This window comes from Athene noctua, chromosome 2 (genome assembly GCF_965140245.1).
Source record: "Athene noctua chromosome 2, bAthNoc1.hap1.1, whole genome shotgun sequence".
Lineage (NCBI taxonomy): Eukaryota > Metazoa > Chordata > Aves > Strigiformes > Strigidae > Athene > Athene noctua.
In genome coordinates, this window is record NC_134038.1 from 40134570 (window position 1) to 40162490 (window position 27921).

General features: G+C 38.3%; 1 protein-coding gene across 2 annotated transcripts in view; it reads right to left on the reverse strand.

The window, feature by feature from the left end:
- NKAIN3 (sodium/potassium transporting ATPase interacting 3) overlaps positions 1-27921 on the reverse strand; it is a 385999-nt gene that overhangs the window by 72763 nt on the left and 285315 nt on the right. For both annotated transcript variants that reach the window (XM_074897706.1, XM_074897705.1), the window contains exon 4: positions 18033-18230. In XM_074897706.1, coding sequence (XP_074753807.1) covers positions 18033-18230 — 198 coding nt within the window. The remainder of the gene's footprint in view (positions 1-18032; positions 18231-27921) is intronic.

Genomic DNA, 27921 nt, shown 5'->3' on the forward strand with positions numbered 1-27921 from the left:
ATAATCCCACATCCCACTTGCTTTGTTTGCATTTTAAATTTCGCTCAAGTAAAAGCAGAATCAAAGCTCATACTTCATTCTCTGAAAACTTCTGTACAACCTTCCTCAAAAGTCCAGCTTGTCTGCACCAGAGTAAGATACAAAGTTCCTAAGTCATTTGAGGATATTTCTATTTACTGTGTGTGTTTGCCTTATTTTACATGATAAAGTGCTTCAATTTCTCACTGGATGGAAGTCATCAATCTCCACCACGCTCAAAAATTCTTCCTCTGTAGATCAGGGGGCCCCTGATCTGTGGAGCAGGTGTTGGTGGTGAAGCAGGAGCAGCCAGAGGAATGTAATTGTTTCTGATGCCTGTGACAGTCCTTGTCACTCAGCCTGCAATGCAGGTGTAACAAAAGCAAGGTCAGACCCCAGTTGCAGGACATTTTTGCCTGTTCTAGTCCCTAAGCCTGAAAAATGGGTCTAGGAGCAGGCAGTCTGTCCCCAGCTTTCTTATCACCCGGCTGCAGGATCCATGGGCTGGTGTGGTGCCTGGGGTGTCTTGCTCAGAGGAGAGAAATGTCTGCAATTGCAAAATTCCTTCATTCACTGGTAAAACTTCCCAGGTGACAGGAAGTAGAGAATTCTGGTGCCTCTTCATCTGCCAGCTCTCTCCAATCCCTCTTTGAAATCTTGAATCTCTGTTCAGGCTCTGAAGGAGACCCCAAAATATATAATCCCCACACGGACATCTACCACTAAAAGACTCTTCACCCCAGAAAGAGGTCGGGTATATTAATATGAAAGTGAAACAGATGGTTTGGAAGGGTTTATAGATCAAGTGCTTTTCAATGTCATTTCTGTTGAAAGCATTTCAAACACAAAAATAAATGCAAGTTAGGACAGCTTTAAGTAAATAAAGCCCTTTTTTAGATGACATTATTCCCTCAGATGTTTTGATATGCAGTGGTTAGTAGTTAGAAATAAATTTATCATGGTGATGCTCCTTTGGTCTTTCATGAAATCAGACACCCTATAAAAAAAATGTGTGGATGTATTCCTTCTCACCAGAGGTAATACACCTTCCATCCCCTCTGTAAAGCCCTAGAAAGAAATGAGTGTCTAGAAACATGCTATTTATTGTAATGAGTGCCCTAGGTTCAATAACACTGCTAGGAAATATGTGAAAGTCCTGGAAACTGCAAGGTCTAGGCAATCTTCTCCTTATTCATTGTTTCTTATATAAATTCTTTATCGATGAGCACCTAGGGGCTTATTTTTCACTTGCATCAGCTTTACAACTGTGTATTTCCATTTATTTCACTGGAATTATTTCTGGTGAAAAAGTTGGTGTGTTTTAGTGGTGTTAGTTTCCAGTATTTTAATAAAAACGAATGACTCCCCTATGAAAAAGAAAAATCCCTGATCAGCTATTTTCAAGCAGCACCTCTAGAGTGAAACTAACAGACCAAAAGAGAAAACACCAGTGGCTATAAAATATTCTTAGCCTGGAGGTGTGAGACTCTGCCAATATAACATAATGAAAAAACAAGTCTCTGGGAGATTTTGACATTATTTATGCTTTTTGTCTACAGGCCTCCCCTGGAGTCTCATCTCCATTGTCTGGGGACAAAATTCACAAATTAGTAAATTAAGAAGACTTTCCAAAAGGCTTAAAACTGAAAGCAAACACCTAACTCTTTCAGGCACTCTACTATAAGAGTAAATTGGACACCCCATCACATTTGGTATAGGAGTGGAAGAGCGTGTTTGTATGAAATAATAAACTGACATGGTACCAAGCAGTCACATTCCTGTGAAATTTATATTTCCTCAGCAAGATCTGAAGGTGAAGTATGAATTCTCATTAATGTGAGGCTATGTGTAATCTCCTAAGTGGCCAATGCAGCTTCCTCGTACCGAAGAAAACTGGACATGCATTGTGGAAAACAGGAGAACAAGAAAAAAATATACCAAAATAGTCCCAAACCCTGAACAATTTTTGTAACTGCATCAAGCACAAACATCGTGAAAATGTCCCATTTTTTACAGTGAATCATGGAAAACCCAAGAAAAGAAACTCCACAGCAATCTTGTTTCCATGGGCTATATGGCAGGAGTAAATAAAATGAACCAAAGCACAATCCCAGCCACCCCAGGGTAAGTGGTGTAGCTGGCATGGCTCACACCTTGGCACCTATGTCCTCCCCCTGCACAGCTCAAACAGGGTAGGTTCATTGCCCTGACTCATAGACATAGTTCCTGACCTTCATTGTGCCCACCACTGGTGGTCAACACGGTCAAAACCATGATGCTAATGTTCACACACAATGGGTGTGAACAGGATAATGCTCAAATTAATTTTCTGGACCTGTTGGGTTCATTGGTGGAGACAGGGCTATTGACATATTTCAATGTACACCAAGAGTGTTGGCAACACGAGGACATCCTGCTAATAAGTACAACCAATACAGACAGAAAGCAGAGCACTGGAGAGGAATGGTGAACTGCTCTCTTTATGACTTTCATACTCCATTTTAGCTGACTGAGGAAAAATGAGAAGATTAAAAATATCCTTTTGTGCTTTTTCCTTGTAGTCTAATCACTTGGATCATATTGTAGTTAAGTAAGATTGCTAGGGAGAGTTATTACAATTATTAATTCAATATTATATGATAATATTAAGATAATCACACAATATACTGTATCAATATAATTTTATATTAGTATTCTAGTCACATTGGAAAAATTCCCATGATTAGGAAAAGCGGACAAACTGTCTGGTAGAACAAGCCCTGATTAAGGTCCCATCTTTACAACATTTTTGTAGGATTTGCACAAGAAAATAAAACAGTTAAGGCCAAAAAGAATCTTGTGATAGGAAAATTTCTCAAGACAGTACCTAAGTTAGATAATTATATATATTAAGCTTTCCAGCTGGAAGGGCCCCTCACAGATTTTATATTGATAAATGATTGTATTGTATCACTTGTTAAATATTGGTAGCATGAGACAGATATGGTCCATACCACCAGTGAACAACATGATGGCACAGGTAACAAGACTTTCATTACTGAAGACTGAAATGTGTTTAAGTGCGGCTGTGGTTTGTGTCTGAAAATGAATGAAATGTGGCTTCCATCACTCTCAAAAAATAACAAATGAAGCACAAAGATTTTTCTTTTATATCTTGGTTTTAGTCATGAATGATGGTTCATTTTGTACTCACATGGACACTAAACTCTATGCTTTCCAGAACATAGGGGAAGCTTCAAAAGTCTGCTGAATTTGGCTGACTGTATTTGACTATATTTGGCTGACTACATGACGATGTAGTTCATGCAGATAAATCTTTTATTTTCAATTGTAGTAGATTTGTTTGGCCTAGTTTTGGATCAAAGTGATAGAACAATTTAATCTATCATAGACTGTTGTTCTTACAAGCTTTTAAGCAAATAAAGTACCAAAGAAAAAGTTCATTGATAGTTTTAACAAAAGAAAAATAATTGATAAAACGACAAAAAATGTGGAGAAAGCCAGAGACTTCAAACCTTCAAATATTATTTAAAATCTCCCCTTCCCCCAAAAAAAGTGCAAATAGTGAAACAAACATTCATAAAGTCGTCTTCGGACAAGTAATATTGATCCTGGGTTGCTATTCTCCTACACAAGAACTGTTGCTGTGTCTTGGGCTGATAGAAACAAGATTAGGGGGCTGGTTTCAAAATCATTCTCAAGTCTTGTGGATGTGAGGAACTGAGCATTAAATAGTGCCTGTAAATTTGGCCACGTGGATAGAAAAAGTATTTTGAACCTAAGAAGGGGTAAGATGTTAATAAATCTTTGCTCATAATTGTAAAATGTAAGTGCGAATGGGGGTTTTGCATCATATTAAGATTACCTTATTTTTCACTGTATCTCTTTGTATATCTTTTTTAGTACCGAGTTAGCAATGCAAACTGTCAAAACATTTGATATGTAAGATACTAAGGAAGAATTTGACTTAAAAAAAAGAAAAATCCTCTATTTCTTTCCCTCAGGTTTGACCAGGAGAGAGTGAAGAAGTAAGCATTAATGCAGCAGGTCAAGCTGCCCTCACGGAACACACGAATGTGTGGCATATGAGGCGCCCATGGCAAATCTCATGACAGTGCCACCTCCCCGCCCCACCACGTGTCTAGGCTAGAGAGGCCCTGTGGAGGGATGGGTGAATGACTATGGGACATGACGCATTCATAGTCCCAGATGCTCTTCTGAATTTTGAGCGGGAAAGGGATCTTTAGAAGATGCTTAAGGGGGAGCTGAAGCAAATTACTTTAGTAAACCTGTGTATTTTCCTTATTTTCCTTTTTCTTTTTCTTTTTTTTTTTTTAATGAAGGAATCCCCTTCACTATTTGAAAGTTTATGGAATAGCATTAAAGTTGCTTTCTAAAGCAAGTTAGGTGAAATGGTCTGGGGCAGCTGTTATTGCTAATGAAGTCTAAGCTAGACTCTTCAGACAAAACAAGATAAACACATGCAAAAGAAGGCAAAAATGAACAGCAGAATCAGAAAATACAGATTCTCTTTCTAGCACAGCCTCTTATGTGTGAGGCCAGTGGTGGGAAACCCCAGTACACCATGGCTTCCCATAACTCACTCCCACTCCTGGTCATTTGTACCCATAACAAAATGTTTAGAAAATTGATTTCAGCTACGTGAAGCAATGACAGACTCATGGCAGTGAAGGAACAGATGACTTTCTTTAAAGTTAAGACAGATCTCACTGCACAAGTGGTAGAGAAAACAAGGAAATAAAGTGGAGAAGTAAAAGAAATGCAAAGCTTGCAGCCCAGTTCAGACAAAGCCACTGCTCCTCTGTGGGCTGGTTTAGAGAGCACCTTCATGTAATGTTACCAGTGAAATCAATGTCCCAGGAAGAGGAAAGGGAGGAAAAGGAATAAAGAAACACGTGGGTCTTTCCAGTTCATTCCTGCTTGCCTGAGTAAAAAATCAGTATCCAGAGAGGGGGAACTTGGCAATCCCTGGCTGTTAGTAATGAGAGCTGCCAGGAAGACTACAGATGATTGAGGGGCTATTTCAAATATCCACTATGCAGGATTTCACTCTTGAAAACTATTTCTGAAAACCAGTGTATTATATGAATAAACACTCAAGCTATCTGATATGGGACCAGAATGTAGCTTTAGTTTTCTCTGTTGATCTTTATATTTCAATTATTTATTTGAATCTCTATACATGTACGTATGTGAATATATCAGGTGCATTTTAAGTTAATAAACAAGATAAAAATAAATTAAACTAATCATAAATAAAAATGGAAATTATCATGTTCTTTTAAGAGGCTGTTTAATTATCCACCACTTTTTACTGTCATTCACAATGATTAGCAATTAATCTACACAGAAGGAATTTACATAGGAGGTAATGGAAACTTAAGCTAGAAAAGTTTCACATCACTTCTTGAAAAATCTTTACCTGTATCATAGATTCAGACAGAGATCTAGTAGATGTCTTTTGTAACACCTGATTTTCATTCAGATTAACCTCAGAATTATGGAGTAACACCATTATTCGTAGTTTTTGTCCTTCCACGTGGGCAACTGTTTCAACTGAAGCCTTCTACATAATATACAAGGATGAGAAGAAATGAAATTTGCTTTTCAGCCTTCTGCTTTAAGGTGATTTTGTTCTCTCAGAATACTTACTGACACCAGACAAAAACTTACAAGCTGAAAGTAATTCACATCAGTCTCCCTTTCAAGATAACTAACAATCTCACCTGTACAAAATTATAATCAAACCACAGCAAAGAAATGCCTCAAGTATCCATTTCACTCAATCCCTATCCATTCTGGACCTTCAGAGAACACAAAAATCTTTATATATACTTATTGCTAGTCACAACCTTAACATCTGTCCTTCTCACCTGTTTGTCGGTTTTCTTTCCATGACATAAGACTAATTTCTTTTGTTCTATAAAAGTGTATTAAAAGTCCCTATTCTCTAAGAGAAGCCTGGCAATCACTGAAAACAAGGTGAGTTCATCAGGCAACTCTACATAAATTACTGCTGTGATATTGTAAAGCATCACTTCTTAGGTACTTAACATGTATCTTGATTGTACTCATGTATAAACTTTTTATTAGTCTCTCTTGTTATATTTCACCCAAACTCTGCTCTCTGTTACTTGTGTGAATGAGTCTTGTGGGATATAATACCTCCTTTCTTTCCTCCTCCACACAGCTACACACACACCTAACCTGTGAATGAAGAGTCTTGTGGCAGCCATCTACTCTGGCAGGCTCTGAACCAGAACAACTCTGGAATCACTGCTTTAGCTTGGTGCCTTCCCCTACATGCTGTGTCAGAGAATTTTGCACGAATTGGGCTGTTTTCATGCCCAGCACCTTAAAAGGGCGAGACATAAAGAGCTAAGCTGATATTTGCAGCCAAGGATGGAACAGCCCCATAAGGAGTCCACTGTTAGGTTAATGGTGAGGTTAATGGTTAGACTAGATGATGAACTTCAAGGTCTTTTCCAACCTAGATGATTCTGTGATTCAGTGATTCTGTACCCTGTTTCCAAAGCAGTCCCCTAAGCGGGTGCCAGGGAAATACACCCCGTGCTCCACTGTGCACCTGTTGGAGGGGTTCCCTGCTCCTCTTTGCAGAAATATAAAAGAAACAGTTAAAAGCAGTTTTACAACAGTTTCTGCAATACTAGACAGTGAACTAAGAACAATCAAAAGATACGCAGATATATTGCAGCATTTAGTTCAGAAATGTTAACTATAAAAGCTTATGAAGGCAGAATTTACAAAACATGGGCCTTTAAAAACTACTCTGGACTGCAATCTTCCTAAATCAAACATATTTTCCCAGAAAACCTTGTCTGTCTTTCTGTGAGTTGTTCTGAGAGGAGCACACATGCACTTCGACTTTCTTCCTTGGTAAAAACCAAATCATTCCCTCAAAGTTAAAGGAGTATGAGCTGTGTCACTACTTGTTTACTGAAATCCTTGCTCTGGCTTCTCATATTTCCCTAGGACAAAACAGAGAGCACTGCAAATCATCGGCGACTGCAATTGAGAAAAAAATAATTCTTTCTGCAGTCAGGTCACATTCAGGCAACAAATTTTAATGGAAGAGCTAGGCTGTGAATTCAGTAGATGATTAAAAGAAAAATGTCCTGTCAGTGGAAGCTCACACAGAGATGACTTTTAATCAGTGAATGGTTTTCCCCTGTATAAAAAAGTCTGGTCACATGGTTAACAACTATGATATGCAGAAGGAATCATTCTGACGAGTATGAGTGAGCACAGATCTATTGCTGTTAGGATCTGTGAGGTTGTAGCATGAGGCTTGCCTCTGTCCTTTACACTATATGTGCAGACGCAGACTAAGGAATCAGACCCTTTTAGTAAAATATCTTTTCATTACTTAAAAGCACATCTGCATGTAAAAATAAACTAGAATTGTGTATTGTAGAAATAAAAAAATCCACAACGAAGTCAAGCCTATTCAGCCAGAGCTGTCAATCACCGTGCGAACACTTAGCCTAGAGAAGGAGTTCATTTCCTTGGCTGGTTTATCAACTCTGCAACTGGAGCAGACCTGATGCAGCAAACTGTTGGAGACAGAGCAGAGCTATTTGCTCTGAATTGCAGCTTGGCAGAAAGGCATGAATTTGATTCTACCTTCTGAGAAAACTGTCTTGCACTGATTGCCACAGTGGTTGCTGAAAGCTCAGGAGTGTCCTGAGAGGCATGAAGACAAATATCCTTGGGATATTTGTGCACTGTGCTCTAGCTTTCTGAATTTCCATGATTTTTGTTGTCTCAGTAGCCCATCAAACAGTTAACAGCTTCAGACAGTATAGTGAACAAAATATCCCTAAAGTACAAAGGAAATACTGCTTCAATTTTTCTAAATGAAAAATCTTGGATTTTCTTGCTCTCTGTTTAAATTGCTAATCTTTGTTGCACTTTTCACTTTCTCTTATAATTTCCAAATTCCTAATGCACCATTCAGCATTCCGCACGGCTCTAAAGATAGCATGTTGGCATGCAAGTTTGCCGAAACACTTTAACATGTCTTTACCTCTTCTACTACCTCTCCTGCTTATTTGTGGAGATGGTGCCTTGTATTGGAATCAGCAACCACAAAATTTACTGTGGACTGGGCTGCTGAAGTTCCCTGTTCAGTGTCAGTTCAGGTTAACTTGAAAATACTGGAAATGGATATCAATGAAAGTATCTAGCTGAGAATTACAGTGACTAAGTTGCAGACATATGGTCTATTATACTAGTTCTGCCATGGGGGAGGTAATTTGGGGCAAAAGTTGAAGAGGAAAAAATTTATATTTTCCAAATCTTCCATTTACTTCCAGTGTTTCTGCATAATTTTTACTGAAATATTAATGAACTATGAAAAAATTAAAATAAGCAATTGACTTTTACTTTTGCTCTAAGTATTTTTCATGTAAATGTTTCATAATACCTGCACACAATTTCATTGAATTTTTTGTATAATATTGAAAAAATGCCATAGTAATTTTCATGTAAAACGGAAAACCAATCTATATCAAGTGCTGCAAAATGCCTAGAATAATTTAGTTTTCATATCGATTAGTTGACAAAGTGAAGGCATTACCACATTGCGAGTGCTTAAATTGCTGTCCCCTATCCCCTCACCTTTAGTTATCTTTGCCGCAGAAGTTGCATAACTCTTTTTCACAAATCCATATCATAAGAGTTAATGAATAAATGAGCATGCAAATAACTACAATATCAGTGGTTTCAGTTGCTTTCAAATGAGCTGCTTGGAAAAACAGATGCCCCTGGAAAGGACAGCTGAGATGGAAAAACCACAGATTTTTCCTGATTCTGTCTCGTATAGCAGCTTTATTGACCCAGACTGGTAATTAGAGAAACATACTTGTGTATTTTAGTACCTATGCACTACCATGCATAATGGGGTCTAAATAAATCTAATGAGAAGGGACAAGGTCATCTCTAGAATGTAGGTGCAGATACAGTCACTAATTTTGTTTCTCTTGGTTACATTTTTTTAACACTGAAATCTTGATATTGGCAAAGGGCTGTATGCATTCCTGATTAATACTATGAACATTGGAAAAACTGCACAAAGCATAGATTGCCATAAAAATGCAATAAGGCAACCACTACAAAGAATTGGGGGTAACTTCAAAGGCCATTTGCACAAGTCGTTTTCTCTGCAGTCTATTCCAAAGACTGAAAGCTCCTCTGTAATGTTGCTCAGGCTGAAAATGGTCTTCTGAGTTTTAATAATCTGGTGATCACTCTAAATTTACTAATGAAGCTAACAGTGCACCATTGGCTATTCACACGGCCAGGAGACAAGTGTTCCTAGCTATGATGATGATGAAGAACAGGTATATCTTTCACACCCTCTTTGGAGTAATGTTGAGGTTCAGGTATGCAAAAAATGCAAAGGTAATTTTCCATGCCATTTGTGCCATTGTTTATACGGAGAAGAAGACGTGTTAACCGTTTCCTAAACAAAAAAGGCGAAAAAGTTGCAAGAAAAAGTCAAGAAAAGATATAATACCTTCAGGACAACTATATTTTACTTATGTACCATTCGTGTAGCCCTTAATAATAAATTACCTCATGTTTTTCTATCACATGCTGATGTTAACCGGCTTTCTTAATCAATCACACACCACTTGAGGAAATGGAAAGAGAGCAAGGAACCTGGCTGAGCACTGGTGTCAGCCCCTACAGGGATTTTCTTTGGAGAAAAGAGACATGATGTGCTTCCTAGCATCCTTATCTGTCCAATTACAAAAATAGCAGGGCCATAACTAATAGGAAAAAAGGGGCTGCTGCAGTGCCCTGGAGGAACCACATCATATGTTGATATTATTAGTCCTTTTGTTACATTTAAACGAATAAGAACCGAACTGCAGCTCTGGCTGCCTCAAGGGAGGAGCAAAAGCTGCTCAGCAACCTCTTTCAGAGAAGCTCCCAGAGCTTTTCAAATGGCATAGAGAAGGCAATATTAACAATAGGAATAGAGCCATCCAAATTAACCCAAAAAGGATTAAACTTATGGCTTAGTAGTAAATGCTTGGTCAATGATCTGAACTTCATTAAGTCACTCCAGCATTGTCCCTGATCTTAGTCTCTCTATAGCTCAATAGTCACATTTCCCTTGATTAATTATTTACATGGGACTCATAAACTCCATTTTAATGTCTGTTGTGCTAAATATAGTTGAATAGTAGAATAGATTCTATTTTTTTCTCATGAAAAAAAGCATTTAAGTCTATCAAATGTCATAATTTATTTTCTTATTAAATAATCAACATTTGGCAGATTCTTTGAAGACAGCAGGGCAGAAATAATTCACAAAGTGTGTCTACTGGTTTTGGCTGGGACAGAGTTAATTTTCTTCACAGTAGCTAGTATGGGGCTATGTTTCAGATTTATGCTGGAAACAGTGTTGATAGCACAGGGATGTTTGAGTCACTGCTGATCAGTGCTTACAGAAAGTCAAGGCCTTTTCAGCTTCTCACCCCACCCCACCCCACCAGTCAGTAGGCTGGGGGTGCACAAGAAGCTGGGAAGGAACACAGGACAGCTGACCCCAGCTGACCAAAGGGATATCCCACACCATACGATGTCAGGCTCAGCATATAAAGCTGGGGGAAGAAGAAGGGGGGGTGGGGGAAGTTTGGAGGGATGATGTTCGTCTTCCCAAGTAACTGTTATGTGTGATAAAGCTCTGCTTTCCTGGAGATGGCTGAACTCCTGCCTGATGATGGGAAGTGGTGAATGAATTCCTGGTTTTGCTTTGCTTGCATGCATGGTTTCTGCTTTGCCTATTAAACTGTCTTGATCTCAACCCACAAGTTTTCTCACTGTTACTCTTCCAATTCTCTCCCCCATCCCACTGGGGGGGAGTGAGTGAGTGAGTGGCTGTGTGGGGATTAGTTGCTGGCTGGGGTTAAATCACGACCGTGCAGCAATTGCATGGAGTCAGTATGAGGTACTGACTGGTAACAGATATCCAAAAATAATGTAATCAGATCACATTATTTTTAATTTCTTTGTGTAAGTGATGCTGTATGTTCTGGAGGGAAAACACACATGTAAGACATCAGAGACTTGTGAGGAGAAAGTAAGAGGAATTAATTCCTCAAAAAGAAGAGGTACTAATGACCTTTATGACAGGCATGATTGCATTATTATGAATCATCATAATAGCAACAAAAATTCAAAATATTTGAAATCATCCTACTGGGTTAATTAGAACAGGAGAACCTGCAAATGTAAGGATGTCGTCTAAGAATATTAATGATTAGACTTTTTTAAGCATTCAACATGAATTTACATCAATAATTATGAATCTTTTGGACAGGTAAGTACTATTTTTACAGAAAGTGAGGTAAGAGCTAGAAATATTATTTTTTTTTTAGCATAACATGCCTCATGAAGTTCAACAAGGGAAGCGCAAAGTCCTGCACCTGGGGAAGAACAACCCCATACATCAGTAAATGCTGGGACCTCCCAGCTGGAAAGCAGCTTCGCAGAGAAGTACCTGAGGGTCCTGGTGGACACTGCATTGAACATGAGTCAGCAATGTGCCCTTGCCACAAAGAAGGTGAATGCTATACTTGGCTGCATTAGACAAAATATTGTCAGCAGGTCAAGGAGGGTGGTCATGTTGCTCTGCTCAGTGTTGGTGAGACCACACCTGGAGTATTGTGTCTGGTTCTGGGCTCCCCAGTACCAGCAAACATGGACATACTGGAGAGAGTCCAGACAAGGGCCACAGGATGATTAAGGGACTGGAGCATCTCTCACATGAGGAAAGGTTGAGAGCTGGGACTGTTCAGCCTGGCGAAGAGAAAGCTCAGGGGTGGGTCTTATCAACACCTGAAGGGAAGGTACAAAGAGAATGGAACCAGACTCTTCAGTGGTGCCCAGTGACAGGACCAGAGGCAATGGGAACAAACTGAAACACAGGAAATACCAGGAAACACTTCTTTACTGTGAGGGTGACTGAGCACTGGTACTGTCTGGTTGCCTAGACGGGTTGTGGAGTCTCTCTCTTTGGAGATACTCAAAAGCCATCTGGACATGTATACACGGAAATTATACACTATTTATAGATTCAGGAACTGTAAGGTGCACTGAGAAGACATCTTCTCAGGATATGTATTTTAGTGACTATGTTTTATATACTCTTGTTGTCTAACTCAAATCCTGGAAGACAGCGATCATTTAAATGTGCTTTTGTCATCTCTTGCATGCAGACTCATAGTTAGATATACCCAGATATGAAGTCATCCACCTCTAGTTTACTATACAATGATGCAAGCTGCCTCCACGGTGTTACACTGCTGTACCCATACTGGATGCGTTCCTGTAGCAGAGTGAATGCAGGCTTCTGACCAAGGCAACCAATACTGAAGAAGACCAACTTATTTACCTTCAAACTTTAATGATTTTGGCCCCAACGGTCTCTAGAGCATCATAGAAAGAGTTTTAGACTAAAACTATGGTCAGCAGCCCCACTACTTCAGATAGTATCTTCACCATTTACACAAAAGACAGACTTTTCTTGGAGGCTAGAATGAGGCCAAATATAAATGAAATTAATTGCCACAATAAATAAAGAATATCTCAAGACTTGCAGATCTGTAACCCAAGTTTAAGCTTTTTTCAGCTTTCTTTTCTGTCTGTACATGTTCAAGAGTGAAATATCATCCAGAAACAGCACAGAAACTCAATCCATATCCACACAGAGTGCCAGCTCCATGCCCCATTCTCTATCTGGGGAGATGGTAGGAGAACAACAAACATGAGACAGATGTATGTTGCTTAATTTGGGGCTGAAGGTGCTGACACTTTCTCACATGAGAATGGTAGATGAACTTAAAAGGACAGAATGCCCCTGAATGGAAAACCACCACCATCTCTAGTTTCATCACCAGTGGAGTTAGCTCACCACAGAAGGGAATATTAATAACAATTCATGAGGTTAGTCCAATATTGCTTGCCTGACATTGTGTACTGTCATAAATGTCATTGTAACCACTAGATGTCATGTGAAAACACATCTTTCTCTACCATGTCAAAAAAGTAGGGGATAAGTTTCTTTGTCAAAGATTTAAAAAATAAAATGTTGGTATAAATCACTGACTTCTACACTCCTCTAGCTAAACAGGCCATTCCTGCCAGCTCCTGCCTCAGTCCACTCTGAAGAACAAATTGCAGCTGGATATTTGCTCACTACAGCTGCATCAGTAGGAGGGAATTCCCACATGCCTGGGAGTGTTCCTGGCACAACATCACCTGTGCTGCTACATAGGCATGAGTTTGGCCTGTTCCAGCCAGTACTCTCCCAACACAGTTCCCAGGCACAGTTTTGGTCTGGAGAACAATCCCAGGGATTATTCCTAGTGGGTGACTTGAACACACTAGCCTGTTTTGGAGGCTGAGACCATTAGTGGAGATGTGAGCTGTTCTGAGCCATTTGGCCTCAATACCCAGTTCCCTTGGCATGCTTAATTTGTGTGTATAGATGTTGTCTGCCCATCCTGCAGGAGAATCATTCGGACTCGCAGTGACCACAGTATCCAACTCCTAGCTGGCTGCCAGGAGTACTTTTTCTTATACATGTGATATTACAACTTAATTATATTCTGTAGGCAGTAACACATTTTTCTGGCTATGTTTTGTGCTTGGTAGCATTACTGATAAGTTATTCCCCATTGATAAGTATTATACCTGATGACTTTAGGCAGGTATGTTGACTGTTTTTAACTCCACTATGGAAAACATTCAATACTCTTATTCTCTCTATACCACAACTTTGCCTGGATTTACACTGTAGTGAAAACCAAGTGACTCTCCAGCACTGTTTTTTCTGAGTGTTCCTCATTTTACTGATTGACAGTTATTAGAGGCAACAGATGGACCTCTGCTAAGTAAACCAGTGCTTTTCTTCAAAATACCATTCCTTTTCTCAGCATCAACATGGCTTGAAAGTTCCTTCCTTCCTTCCTTCCTTCCTTCCTTCCTTCCTTCCTTCCTTCCTTCCTTCCTTCCTTCCTTCCTTCCCTCCTCCCTCCCTCCCTCCCTCCCTCCCTCCCTCCCTCCCTCCCTCCCTCCCTCCCTCCCTTCCTTCCTTCCTTCCTTCCTTCCTTCCTTCCTTCCTTCCTTCCTTCCTTCCTTCCTTCCTTCCTTCCTTCCTTCCTTCCTTCCTTCCTTCCTTCCTTCCTTCCTTCCTTGTTGCAGATTTTAGGTATGGCTCTCTCATGAGACCCAGACAGAAAGTCAACCACACCTTCTGCAATGACATGTTGTGAGAAGACAGTAGCTCCCCTACCCAGAAGCAGTTGAGTTGTGTCAGCCCAAAACAAATTCGTTTTCCTTTTTCAGCACTGAAGAAGTTATACAACTGTTAATTCCAGAGCTATCTCGGTGAACCCTAGCTTGGGGAGGTCTCTGCTTGCCAGTGTAGTGTACTATGATATTAGGTTCAGGGTCTAATAGAAAACTCTCTGCAATCACTTGGATAACCTTCTAAATCTCAGGTTATTACAACCAGTGTCTACCTGTCATTTAACATTCTCAGCTTGCATTATCTATTTTCAAATAACAAAAAAGACTGTATGACAGCCTTCCTCAAGGTTACTAAACTGTCACCATTTTGACCGCAATATGCCCTATGAATCTAATAAATGTAGATTTTAAACACACAATTTAAGTATATTTCTTATTTACTGTCAATTGCATCCCACTCATATTTCTCTTGATTTTTCCCCAATTTAAAGAAATGCTTAATATCCTCAATTCCCAACCACTGCAACAGCCACCCAGAATCAAGATGACATACAAAGCTACTGTTTCACCAATAAAAGATACTTTTTTTTTTAGAAAGAACTATAAAACAAATACAAAAAGAGTCTTACTGTGTTAGAATTAAATGACTGTCAAGCCTATTCCTTGAAGCAGGTTCTAATGTAGTCAGAGCTGCAGCATTCTGTGCATATAAAAATTTTTATACCAGTTAAAAAGAAAGATTTCAATAAAAGCTTTCAAAAATTAAGAACTGCTGCTAGTGAGTTATATATCAGTATAGGTATCCAATATTTACCCCTGGAGGGATTTCTTCTTACAGAGGCTCTAACTCCCTACCAAATGGAAGCGCTCACCTTCCCAGTCGTTTGGACAAAGGTTAGCAGGATAAAATGATTTGTTATGCCAATAAAGTTTTTGTTACACTGTAAAATGGTTTGTTACGCTACTACCGCTACATAAAAATGTTATGAAAAATAAGTAGGTTGTAAGGTCCAAAAAAGAATAGGCTACTTTTAGGACTAGCTACTAGGAAAATAAAAAAAGAAGGGTTTTTGATCTACAATTCTTCAGTACTGTAAAAAGAACCTAAATGACCTTTTAACTAACAATTGAAACTCATACCCCAATTAGGAAAGCAGTTATGTATCCAAAATGAATGGAAACTTCCTCAGGTCAACAGTACTCAGAAAATGTGAGAAAACTGCAACAAGTCTGATAATCTGGTGGTGACTTCTGTCCTGTGTGACACTAAATTAAACAAGCCGAAATTACAATTCAGAATGGAAACCGAAGTACAGACTCATGCTAAACATAACGTGTCACAGATGGGATAGCAAGATAATAAGACTTGAGGAAAATCTTTGTGTATGGGATTTTAATTTGAACATTTTGTGTATCAGTCAAAAGCAGTATCTGAAACTGGCAACTATTTAATTCACAGTCAAGCCTTGTAAGTTTGTAGCACATTTTGAACTTGCAATGAATTGTATCCAGAATTTATTTGTGACTGGTACAGGCAATCAGTCACTCCACAAGAAAGGGAAGGCCTGTGACATCAATGCTTTATAATTATTACATCATTTTTATACTTGTCCATTTTCATATTTCTTTTAGTTTGTACAGTTTGTACATATTAAATGTTTTTATTGTATTATTCTAATACAATAATACTGCGTTCCTGTTATTTGATAAATTTTGACCAGAAATGCACTGCACTGATAAGTGCAGAAGAAAACAGTTCCTGATTTCAACAACCAGCTGCATTTCCATCGAACTATAAATTATCACAAAAATTCTAGAAAAATTTCTAAAAAATTTTTTTTTTTTTTTTTGTTATGGAAGTGAGAAAATATTGGAAATATTTATGGTTTTCTCTCTTTAAATGAACCACACCTCAGTTTCCCTTGTACAGGCTCACTGAAGCAGCTGAATGACTCCGTGTTGTGAGGGGAATTTGCGGCAAATTAAGAGCTCGGGGAGAAGCAACCTGCTGTGAGTACCAGGCCCCCACAAGAGTAAGGAAGTTGCATTCAGTTAAGATTTTCAGATGTAGCGTGCAAAATTCTTCTGCAAGGCCTGCTTTCACAGAAACATTATAATGCATGTTGATATACACAGGATTGGATCTCAAGAGAAATTATTTTGTCCTCACTGGCAAAGATCCTGACTTTGCTGTCTGACTGAATGACAGTCAGGAGCAGGTTTGTGTAGGTGCTTGTGATGTTCTGGTGCCTGAGAAGCTGATAGACCAAGAGTAGACAAATGGTTTGTGTAGGTGCATGTGATGTCACCGGTGTGCTAACCAAGAGCACTAATTCAGACCTGGATTGTCAAGTGGAATTTCATTAATCACTGCTGTAAGATTTAAGTTTATCAAATTTTGTTTAAAAGCAGTGGCAAGGAAAAAGCACTCAACATCTTACAAAAGGCATTTAGTAATGCAGAGAAATTATCTTGCACTTTTAGACTACTTTATTCTAGACAGTTGGACAAGATTATAGATGTAACCATATACACTGATATTTTTCTTTCAAAGGAGAAATGTCCTTATCTTGAAAAAATGTAAAAACTAAAATTTGAAAATAATTTTAAACGAATGAGTGATAGCTATCCTGCAGATCCCTTTTACTCTGATAGCAGCAGTTATTTACTGGTCAGTTAGTAAAACAGCCTGAAGTACTGAATAGACCAGGAATATGCAGCCTTCATTGTGGCTCAGACCAGTGAGTTCACTTGTCTAGTAGATGCGGACTGCAGACTGAATCTCTTCCCCTGTCTGACAAGCACTGGTGGCCATGGTTAGGACCAAGAGCCATGAGCATTTATGTTCTCAGAATAGGTCTGGACATCTGGGGTGTATCAGACCTATGTGCACCCACTTGAGGTGGGCTGGTTGCTGTGTACTACACACAGCTATGTAGAGAAACATCCACCACTTATACAAGTTCACACACAGTTCATGACAAACAACCTTTTAAACACAAGCAGAAGCAGCCATCAGAGTGAGGAAAGTCTGTGGCCAAGACTGGGCTGTTGCTCCCAAAGCAACTTATCCAGCCCCAGAGCTTCCCTGCACTGCAGACTTTTCATAATGACTTCTTGTATTTGCAGTTTTTGACTGATATTGCAACTGCAAAATGTGGATCACAGAGGTAGAGTATTCTGATAATGCAGAATTCCAGGAAAGAACAAATAATATGGTTAGATATAAACGAGTACTTCAATTCCTAATACTTCTCTGACCTTTTTCAACTGTTACATCCACATCTCACTTTGGGAAGAAACTTAGTCATGTATCATGTAAAATATATTTACATTCAAGGCTGAATAAATACTGTCCTTAATTGTGAACTTTGGAAAGTTTTAGGCAAATTGATTTTGGAGAAGTCTGCTCTCCTTTGCTGTACATGTCTCAATGAATGAGAGCCAAAAACTCGAGTTTATTTTCCCAGCAAAGGCCAGACTGGGGGACTATGCCTGTACAGAGCTTTATAAGATATAAGGAAAGAAAAGACTAGGGCACATTTTAATAACATGAACATCATTCTCTAATTCAAAATACAATTAAAAATCTGTGCTGCTATTCATCAACTACTACATCCCCCTTTTAGGACAGAGACAGCCAACAGCAGCAGGCTGCATGGAAAAGGACTGCCAGAATCCAAGTACAAAAAGAAACTGGAACTTACGGAGAGAAGTATTTGGATAGCGCTGTGAATGACCTCTAGGTACTGGAAATCAATTATGCAGCCTGTCACGGAGACATAGGAGTAATCCTCTAGGATGCCAGGGGCAGAAGGACGTACCACTCTTCGTATGCAGCCAGGCCCATGTTCCCGCCACCAAGAGCGGTGCATTGAGATGTTAAAGGTCATGAGATCAGTTTCCTAGGAGACAGGGAGGGGAAAAGTGTGAAAAACTCTAACTTTGTGTTATTTAAGGTAAATCGAGGGAAATAAAAGATGTTTTCAATTATTGTAAGGAAAATGAGATAATAGCTTGCCTTTCCCCTCACCCCAGTAATTTTAACATGAGATCAGGCCATGAAAGGGGAGAGAAGAAATTGCAAACATTATTGTTTATTTTGTAATTATGCATAGAAGCTTCTGTCTGGGAGAAAAACTGTCATACTAGATACTGCACAAAACACAGTGCCTGAAGATCAATTTTGTTACTTGTTTAGAATATCACTTAAGAGTTAATGTTTTTAACAGAAAACAGAGACAGTTTCATGCCATGGTACTGAGATAATCTAAAACAAACTTCCACCACATTTATTTAAAATATTAACTATAAATTATAGCTATTATTTTAAGTAGGACCACAGCCAGGCAGACTGTTCCGGCTGCCAAAGAGGCAAATGAAATGTCTCCAGCCAAACACTCTGCATTCTTTTCTCCCCTCTGCCCCCCATCCAGATAACTATTTTCTCAGTTTAGTGAAGAAAGACGCTTCTGTGAACTGATCTGGGTTTAAAATATAAGCAATAACTTCTCTTCACTCAAATCATCTTCAGCCTCAACCACAGCTTGTCTGATAAGGCCTTAAATCTACCCTAACGGGTACTGGCTGCACTGTAACCCACACAGTATGTATAATGTCTTTGCATTTTAGCAAACATCATCCCACTTCCACCTGGAGCAGTGAAAGCAGCAAATGTACTAAAGCAGTAAAAATTTTCTAACAGCTTATCTATGAAGTACAAACAGGAAAATTTACCTGAATTAACAACAGTTTTAGGTCTTTAGGTCATGCTCAGGTAAAATACACTTAAGTTGAATTGATGCTATTTAAATACAAAAGAAAACTCTCCTCATTGGAGAGGAATGAGAGATGAGTTGTCCTGATACTTTAAGCAGTTAATTCAAATTTACACTTCCATGTTTCCCGTTCTCAACTCCATGATAGTTATAAAAAATATGTGCAAATTTGTCAGCTGTATGCCCACAAAACGACCCTGTTTCCATACATGCCAGTTTGTGAGCGCTGCCGTAACACTGATTTGCCCTTTACATCCCACTCTGAAAATCTTTCCTGTCTGTCTGTGGACATTTTTTTTCACCCTGATCAAAAGGACACTTGGTGCAGATTCTAGTTGCAAGAGTCCTCTTGTTGTTTTCCTCTGTTAACTGCCTTTATTCTGGCCACACTGAAAATTAACAGGTGAATTACATCCTGCCAGTCTCTGTTACAGCTAGTTAGCAGTAGGAAACCTGCCTTTGTGATCTCCTGTTTTGCTCTCCATAACTTCTTCACCCTTAAAATGTAGACTTGCTGGAGAATTACTGACAGTTGATGAGGCATTTGTCTTTTGACTTTGCATGTCATTCCTAGGTACTGGTTTAGGAAATTTTCAGCTGCAATATGAAAATGACTTGTGAAATCAGACGCTGACAGACAATTCAGTTTAATGAAAATATAATTATAAATATATAGTCATAGGAAACAGCCGAGGCTTTCTGTGTACAACGATGCCAGGGTTTGCACAGTGTTATCAAGTGCTTTTAACAATCGTCAGCTGTAGGAAATGCCATTTGTCAAGCAGCACACACAGATTCACTCTCATCTATTTCAGTAAGTTTTTGTTGAGTAGGAATACGGATTTGCCATGTGGCTTAGTGTATTTCAAGTAATGCAAAGTAATGCTTTGTTATTACAACTATGGGAATAAATTGTCTGTGGTGTTGGTGTCACAGCTTTCTCTGCTCTTGAGGGTTTTTTTTCTCCTCTTTTTTTTGGCTTTAAGTTATTATTATGTCCCATTTCAGTGTTTGTGCTTGGCTAGTTCACAGCCAACAGCACAGTAAAATGGTGAATTTGCACAGGGAAACAGCTTCATAAATGTTGTCGACACATTTAAAGTGTAAGAATTTGGAATGCGGTTAGTACAAACATCTCTTATAAATAAAATCTTTCATTTCTGGAATACTGTCATGTTTGGTTCTTGGGGTGATTAAAAAAAAAATTGCTTGACTTGATGGTCATGTTTAGAGATGCTTAACTAAGTGGTCATGTTCATATTTCAAGGCTTCTGGTGAGAGAAGGAAACAGCAATATTATAGCTAAAATTCTATGATTAAATACAAAAGAGATGTCCTCACAGCACTTGCTGCTTTTTTAAAAAAGGGTTATTATTGAGAAACAATGGATAAAGGCTGGGAGCAGAGCTTTTCATAATTACTTTTCTTTATGTATATGTCCTGAGTCCTCAAAGCAGGTAAAAGCAGATAATGATGGTCCAGCAAAGATCAGTTTTAGAAATGCAAACAAAACCACCTGGTGCATTGGCTTGACCTCTAAAATATCACTTCACAAAATGGCAGCTGTGAGCTGTTTGAGCTGATAAATGTTAAGCTGCCAATCAATAGAAAGCCTGACAAAAATCAATATTTTTTTTTAGCATCTGAAGCACAATCCTCTCTAACTTCTTGGAGATTTTTAATCCATAATGTGAGTCGAATGTGCCAGGTATTAAAAAATTAACCTGTATCTTTATTGTAATTTACAGAGGTTTAGAAAATTCAAAAAGTCTTTGCCTGAGTGTACAGGTTTTAAATACCAGTGAACTTCTGAGAGTGTTACAGTATTTGTAAACTCAGTGCTTGGAAAACCCTGTGCATGGTGGCAAAGCTGCTGTCCAAGTGGCTTAGTCTCAGTTGTATGTTTAATGAAAGTTTAGAATTCTTTTGGAAAATAGACAGATACTTGAAATTTTTCAATAGATCATGTACTGCTTTCCAATGTCATAAGCAATCATTAGGCAAATGCATATAAACTACTTAATCTTCAGCAGGTGATATAATTTAAACTGCTTATTTCTTATAGAAGAACACTGTTGCTTCATAGCAAGAGACTCAGTTTCAGGCTCTGTACAAAAGATATCAAGTAGTCTCTTTGGAAGTCATTTAACAATTGAAAATTCAGTCATGGATGGAAAACTGCTGTCTTTTCAGCTTCAAACTCGTAACATGTCTTGATCTTGATCCCGTACCTCTGCAAGTGAACACCTTCCTCAGGTGGTAACATCTCAGACAGATGCCATACGTGAGGAGTGGGAAGAACACAGATAACAGGACTTCCAGAAAAATCATGTGGGACTTATGGAAGTGACACAGGGAAGGGTAATCCTATGTCCTACTCTTCATTTTTTCAGTCAGCACTGAAGCAATACTCTGGTCTGTGATAAGAAGTTTGCTCCTGAGAGTAGGATCAGCCCAATAATCACGCTTCTACTGATGCAGAGTCCCACTTAACTGTCTGTGGCTTTTTAAGCTTTTAAACTATGTAGAGGATTTGTGTTGGCTGTCAGCCCAAGGATTAATTTTGATCTTTATTGGAAATCATTGCTATGGCAGGTACTTTCTTTTAGGTGAGATGTAATCCCTTTAAGTCCCAATAACACTGTTTTCTAAGTGCTTGGAGATGATGTTTAATTTCATTATATCTGCTTAAATTCTACATTTGCTTCTTAGTGGACATCTTCTATTGGGCAGGACTTTGAGCTATCTGGTCTAGATGAAAGAAGTTGGTCTAGATGATCTTCAAAGGTCCCTTCTGACCCAGACCTTCTGACCTGTGATTTTATTATTCTATTTTCAGGTGGTGAATCTAAACAAATTGTAACAGATAATAGCATATTTTTAAAAGACTAAGTAGCATAGTTTTAAAAGACTAAAGAGCAATAATAAGAATGTTCCTTTCATTTATTTGTGTATACTTTATGTACAGTGCCTATAACAACAACACAAAAAATTAATGAGAAATTAAGACTAACTAAAATCACCAGGTGTAAAGAAAAAAAAACAACTCCAGGAAAACAACCAACACACCAAGATTGCCTTGTCTAACAAACAAATACAATGCTCTGACATGATGATTATGCATTGCAGAAGTATTTTTTTCACTGTATGTTTCTGCTTTATGACAGGCTATTTTATATTTCTTTCGTTCCTTGTATCTGAAAAATACACTCTTAGGAAAACTGTAGCATAGACAGTGTGTTGAGCGGGGTGGAGGAGAAGGACTTTTTCCTCTATGAGACAGAAGTCAGCCCTCAAAATTTCACAGAAAGGTGAAAGATCACAAAGGACTGTCAAATCATAATGTTAGAGATCTTGACTTTATTGTTTCTTGTGTGGTACCTAGCCCTTCCTAACACTTTTTATATTATTCATGCATACTATAATGCTTATTATAAATGAACATCAATTAGGCTGAGGCAAATAAATATTTCCATCCCATTTCCTAAGAGCAACAAGGATGTTTTAGTTCTGACTTGGTACCCAGTTTCTGTTTTTACTAGTGAGGAGAAAAGATCTTCAAACACCTGGTCAATAGGTAATAAAAGATTATATGCATAATGCTAGGAAAAAAACCAGTAGATTTCCTTGTAATTCCCCACACTCTGTTAAGCTTGTAGTTAAGATGCAGTGGTGTTGGCATGGTCAAGGGACACGCACATTTCTTAGTATCTAATATCAAGCAGACATTAATCCTCATTAGATACAAATGATGTGTTCCAGTGTTAACAGAACCTGCTCTAATTGTAAAAGTACTTTGAAGCATGAGTATCAGCTATTAGCCAAAGACCCCCATTGGCAGCATAACCTTAGTTCATCACCCTGTTATTTCCTGAAACCACAGGTTCTGATCCCATCTTGCTCTGCATGTGACCAGTGATGCTCCATCTACTCTCACTACTGCTGAACAAATTGGTTTTGGAGGCCTGGGCAGATAATACTGAAGAAGTCCATTGGCAAATAGGGAAACCTGTGTTACTAGCTCCCACACTGTCTTGATTGGGATGATAATTTTAAAATATTGACTATTGACTTTTCTTTTTTCTGTTTGTTTTTAGTTTAAACTCTTGCTTCAGTGTTATGCAGATGGCTTTTACCTATGTCCCATGAGCTAGCAACTGAAGGTAGATCACTCAATAATTGTGACATACCTGCTAATGGGATAGAACAATGAACCATGCTGCTTCCAGGCAAGCTCTCTATGTTGAGGTGGCTGCTGAAAATATAACACAGTCAATATCTTGTCCTCATCCTGAGCACTCTGGTGAAGAGATTACATGAAAAGCATTATTAAATTGAAGTTTATGAGTTGACTCTATTTGGACTATTCAGCTGTCTGAACTGGCTGACAGACAAGACCTAGAAAATTCATCTCTTTGTGCTTGCAAACCCAATGTACACTAACCCAGAGGAACTATGTGATACACCTAAATTAATGACCAGTAAAAGAGAATATTCACAGTATCAAGGCATAGACCATGAGGTAACCCCAGCATCATGGGCTGAGTGGTTAAGAGAGATAAAGAGGCAAAATTGCTTTTGGGTGGTGTGGTGAGAGGTTCATGGTTCCCACTCACTGAGATTAGAGATTCACAGATTGAGCAAATTCTGTAACCATGACATCACACCATGACTACAGGAGAGGATTCCTGTACCAAGGATAACTATTGTTAGAAAGTTGCACTGATTTTAATCTATTATTTTCCCAATCAATCCACACTGCAACCCTTGTTAATCATGTGGCTACAGGCATTCCCTGCCCAAAACCAGATGTATGACTGAGGCAGTACCATCTTCTTCTTTTACTACTTTTATTCCTTGGGCTATAAAGAGCATTGTCAGATTTTATTTTTAAAAAGTGAACAAAAGAACTTCTGGAAATCTATTTGAAAAACAGGGACATGATCTACCTGAATGATAAAAATAGTTCCTCTGCATTGCTTAATTTGCCACATGCTCAGGGATCTGTTTCCTGCCTTGCAAAACTGGCAATTTTAAAATTAGTTTTACTGAACTTACTAGCAAAGTGTATTGTCTTTAAAAAGCCAGAAGGCAAGAAATCAACAAGAGAAGTATGCTGCTGTCTTCTTCATGCAGTGTTAGTATTAGTCACAAGAATAAGTCATAGGAACCAGCAAGGAAGAGATGTTTTCTTTAACTTGTTGCCCCTAAAAATGAGCTCTGATCTTTGGCAATATTCAGATACATGCTCAAATCCCAGCTCCACGGCTTATGCCTTTTCCTTGGTCTACCTCCCCTTTGTGGCAGTCTCTCTGTCTCAGAAACAGCCCAGAGAGGTACCACAGTATGGCAGAAACAAGCTTGAATACCAAAGGAAAAAAATGGCATGAGACAGAGTGATTGGATCAATACGAGTCTTACTCATCACTTGTCATAGGAAGTTCAACATGAGCACAAAGTCATGACTGCCCAGAAGAGCTGTTGTGCTTCAATATAGTCCTTGACATGTGATTAAGTCAAGCACTTAGTTTGAAAATTGCTCTCACCTATTCCCTCTGATGATCCAGAGGTATGAGACAAAAGAAGTTTGGAGTGACAGCAAACTGAGCACTGCTTCAAGTTTTTGAGGACTGGGAATAGGATATGGGTTTGTGCACTCAAGGGTTTGTACAGATTGGTGTATTCCTCACTCAAGCCATATCGGATTTTGACTGAAATGAAGAATCAAGACAAGACTGAAATGTAACTAATAGTGAAGAACTAGAAACATAATTGGCAAGCCATATATAGACACCAGCACAAACGCTGGAGGAAAACTTCTCAGGGCAGAGAGTCAGGAAAGTAAAAGAAAGCTTGCAAAAGTCTTGGTACACAAAATAAATATGAAAAAGTTCTAATTTTGGCCATAAAAAAAATCTGTATGAAAGGTTCATAAAACCATGAACATTAGAATCATGTGAATCACAGAATCATAGAATGGTTTGGATTGAAGGGACCTTAGAAGTCTCAGCAAGAACATTTTAACCTATAATTTGTTGTTGTTTTTAAATGAAATTGCCAAGATCCCTATGTATTTACGCATACAACTGATATATCACAAAATTAAAATTGGTCACCAACATACCTTCCCTCAAAGATAAGCTGCCTCAAACAGCTATAGAAAGCTCTTCTTGCACTATTCTGTAATATTCTATTTATTGATACCCAAAGCAGAAATGATCACACTCATGTGCCTGAGTACCTCACCACCATATACAGCCTCTAAGGATTTGACAAATACACCAGTTAAGAAAGTACATACCTATTAGAAGACTCTTTCAGTGTTGATCAGGACTGGATTTCTACACTTAAAATGGACAGATCTGGCCTGTCTTGATCATGCTAAAACTATTCATTCTTCTGTAGCTCTCTGTCTTTTGTACCATGGACTCCCTAATGTGACAAACTCTGCAAAACCAATCCTTTCTTGGGGTTTTAGCTCTAATGTCACTAGGAAATGTATGCAAATAGGAGACACAGTTTGTGCCAAAAGCCCACATAATCCAGTATGAGGAACAGATGCAATGTAGCCTCTAGCCAAAACTTGATTCAACTTTGTTATTATACAAATAACTGTACTTTGTGAACAGTGGTTGTGAAAAAAGACAAAGAATGGGGATAAAGGCATGATTAAGAATACAATGCCACAATAATAGTACAGTTAATTTTCATAATTCCCTTAATTACTGGTGGGTTCTGTGCTCTGTTTCTCTGTTCCAGCTATAAGAATACCATAACATCTCTTGCTATATAAGGAAATAAATGCTACTCTGGAAATAGATGCACGAGAGAGTGAGTCCTAAATTTAAGGGTCTGTACCAGACTCCGATGACATTAAAAAGCACCATAAAAAGACTTTTGAAAGCTCACTTGAATGTTAAATTTTCTGACAAGAAAAATAACTCCCTCTTTTGAGACTAACCAGAATGTTCCTACCTGCATCCAGGAACACTTTTAAAGATTAATAGGCCAGTTTAAACAACTGCTATTGTGTTCTCTGCTTTGCTTGCTTGAAGCAATGCAATTGCTTACAATATAGCCAACTCTTATTGTTTTATGGCAAGTCTGGTTATGTTCAGCATTTTTTCTTAAAGTCTCCATTCTCAGGGACATAGGATTACTATAAGACTTTTGACTTGTTACAAGAAAGTGAGCTGAAAAATAAAACCCTCAAAAATCATGAGCCCTGCTGCTAGGCACTTCTAGTCTGTGCTGTAACTTGCATTATTTGCTGCTTTTCTTAAAGCTGGGCTCCTGGAATCTAGATGGGAAGCATCTGCATCACCAGTTCAGATCACAAATATCCAGGGCACCATGTGCCATGGTTCTTCATCTTGGACGATCATGGATCTGTTAGGGTATAGGGAAGTACCAACTGCTTTTTAACTGTTGGATCAAAGTGAATGACCCAAGTGCACCCCAAAAGCTTAAAAAACAGAGGTCATAAGGAATACCCAATTTTATTAATATTTAAATCAAACCACATGATTTTGTGGAATTTCTGTCAGGTGATCTTAATTTTAATTTTAGATTGTGTGCAAAGGGCAACCAGAAGGATGTGCTAATTCACACTTTTTGAGTGAACTCCTATACAGTTCATCATTGAATAAAACTGTCTGCCACTAACAGATTGCCAAGAAGTGAGTACCTGCACTGCCGAAGCCCTTCTGAAGAGTCAGAATAAAAAAAAAATAAAATAATTTGATACACGTTTTTAAGAAAGCAAAGACATTCCCTATAGAAACTTTAAGGTCAGATGATAAAATTTGAAATCCTCCCTTTCCTAGCAGAATAAGTGAAGCACTATGGAAAAAAGAATCTGCTGTAGCAGAACTCAGTTAATACTATTTATTTAATTATTCATTTCAGATTGACTATAGGCATTAGTCCACATTTTAAGTTCTTTAAAGCATTTTATGTAAATATATAAATATATGCATACGGTGTATTTTATTTATGTATACACAATATGCATATATGTATATATTTACACAAATATATAAAACAAGTATACATATCTTTATATTTACCTGTACAAGTTAATGATTCAGCAGTGCTTTCCTGAGAACAACTGTCAACTGTGGTCAAAGAAGGCAACATTAATATTGTCCTTCAAGAATGCACTGTACCCTGGCCTTAATCAGATTAATTGAAATTGCAGCCTAATCTACCTCCAAACCTCAATAACTCTCACAGACATTCACACGATAGAGAGTTTCATTTGTCCCCTCCAGTAATTTTCAGATTTCCAGAAGACTATTTCAGGAAAACAGTCCCCTTTTACTCTGATATACTCTCTCTATAGCAGGTCTACACTTCATATAATCAAACTTCTCAAATTCTTTTGATGAGATTAATCAGAAGGACCTGATGATGTCTAGTAACTTTTGGATAAATTAATGTTTGTCATGCCAAAGGAAATTGGTGAGGTGCTAAGCCTACTTATACTTTTTTCATTCTGAAGAAATTTCTCCCAAAAGTTCCTTTAATCAATGTGGTTGAATATGTTCCCCAGAAATGTATTTTTAATTCAAGAGGGAACTATAAAAGGCTCTGTTAAGAACTTCAAGTCTAGGTGGATTACTTAATGGTCCCGTTAACAGATGTTATATAAATCTGGTCACTTTAAGAGATGAATAAAGCCACAGAGAAGCGTAATGATCCGTTCACTCTTTAACATCTCAGACTTGTCTGTAATCCTTCATCATGTAATATTTAATATATCCTGCCCTAATAAATGAGAACAAAATGAGGCCACTGCAAAGATGTAAGAGCATAT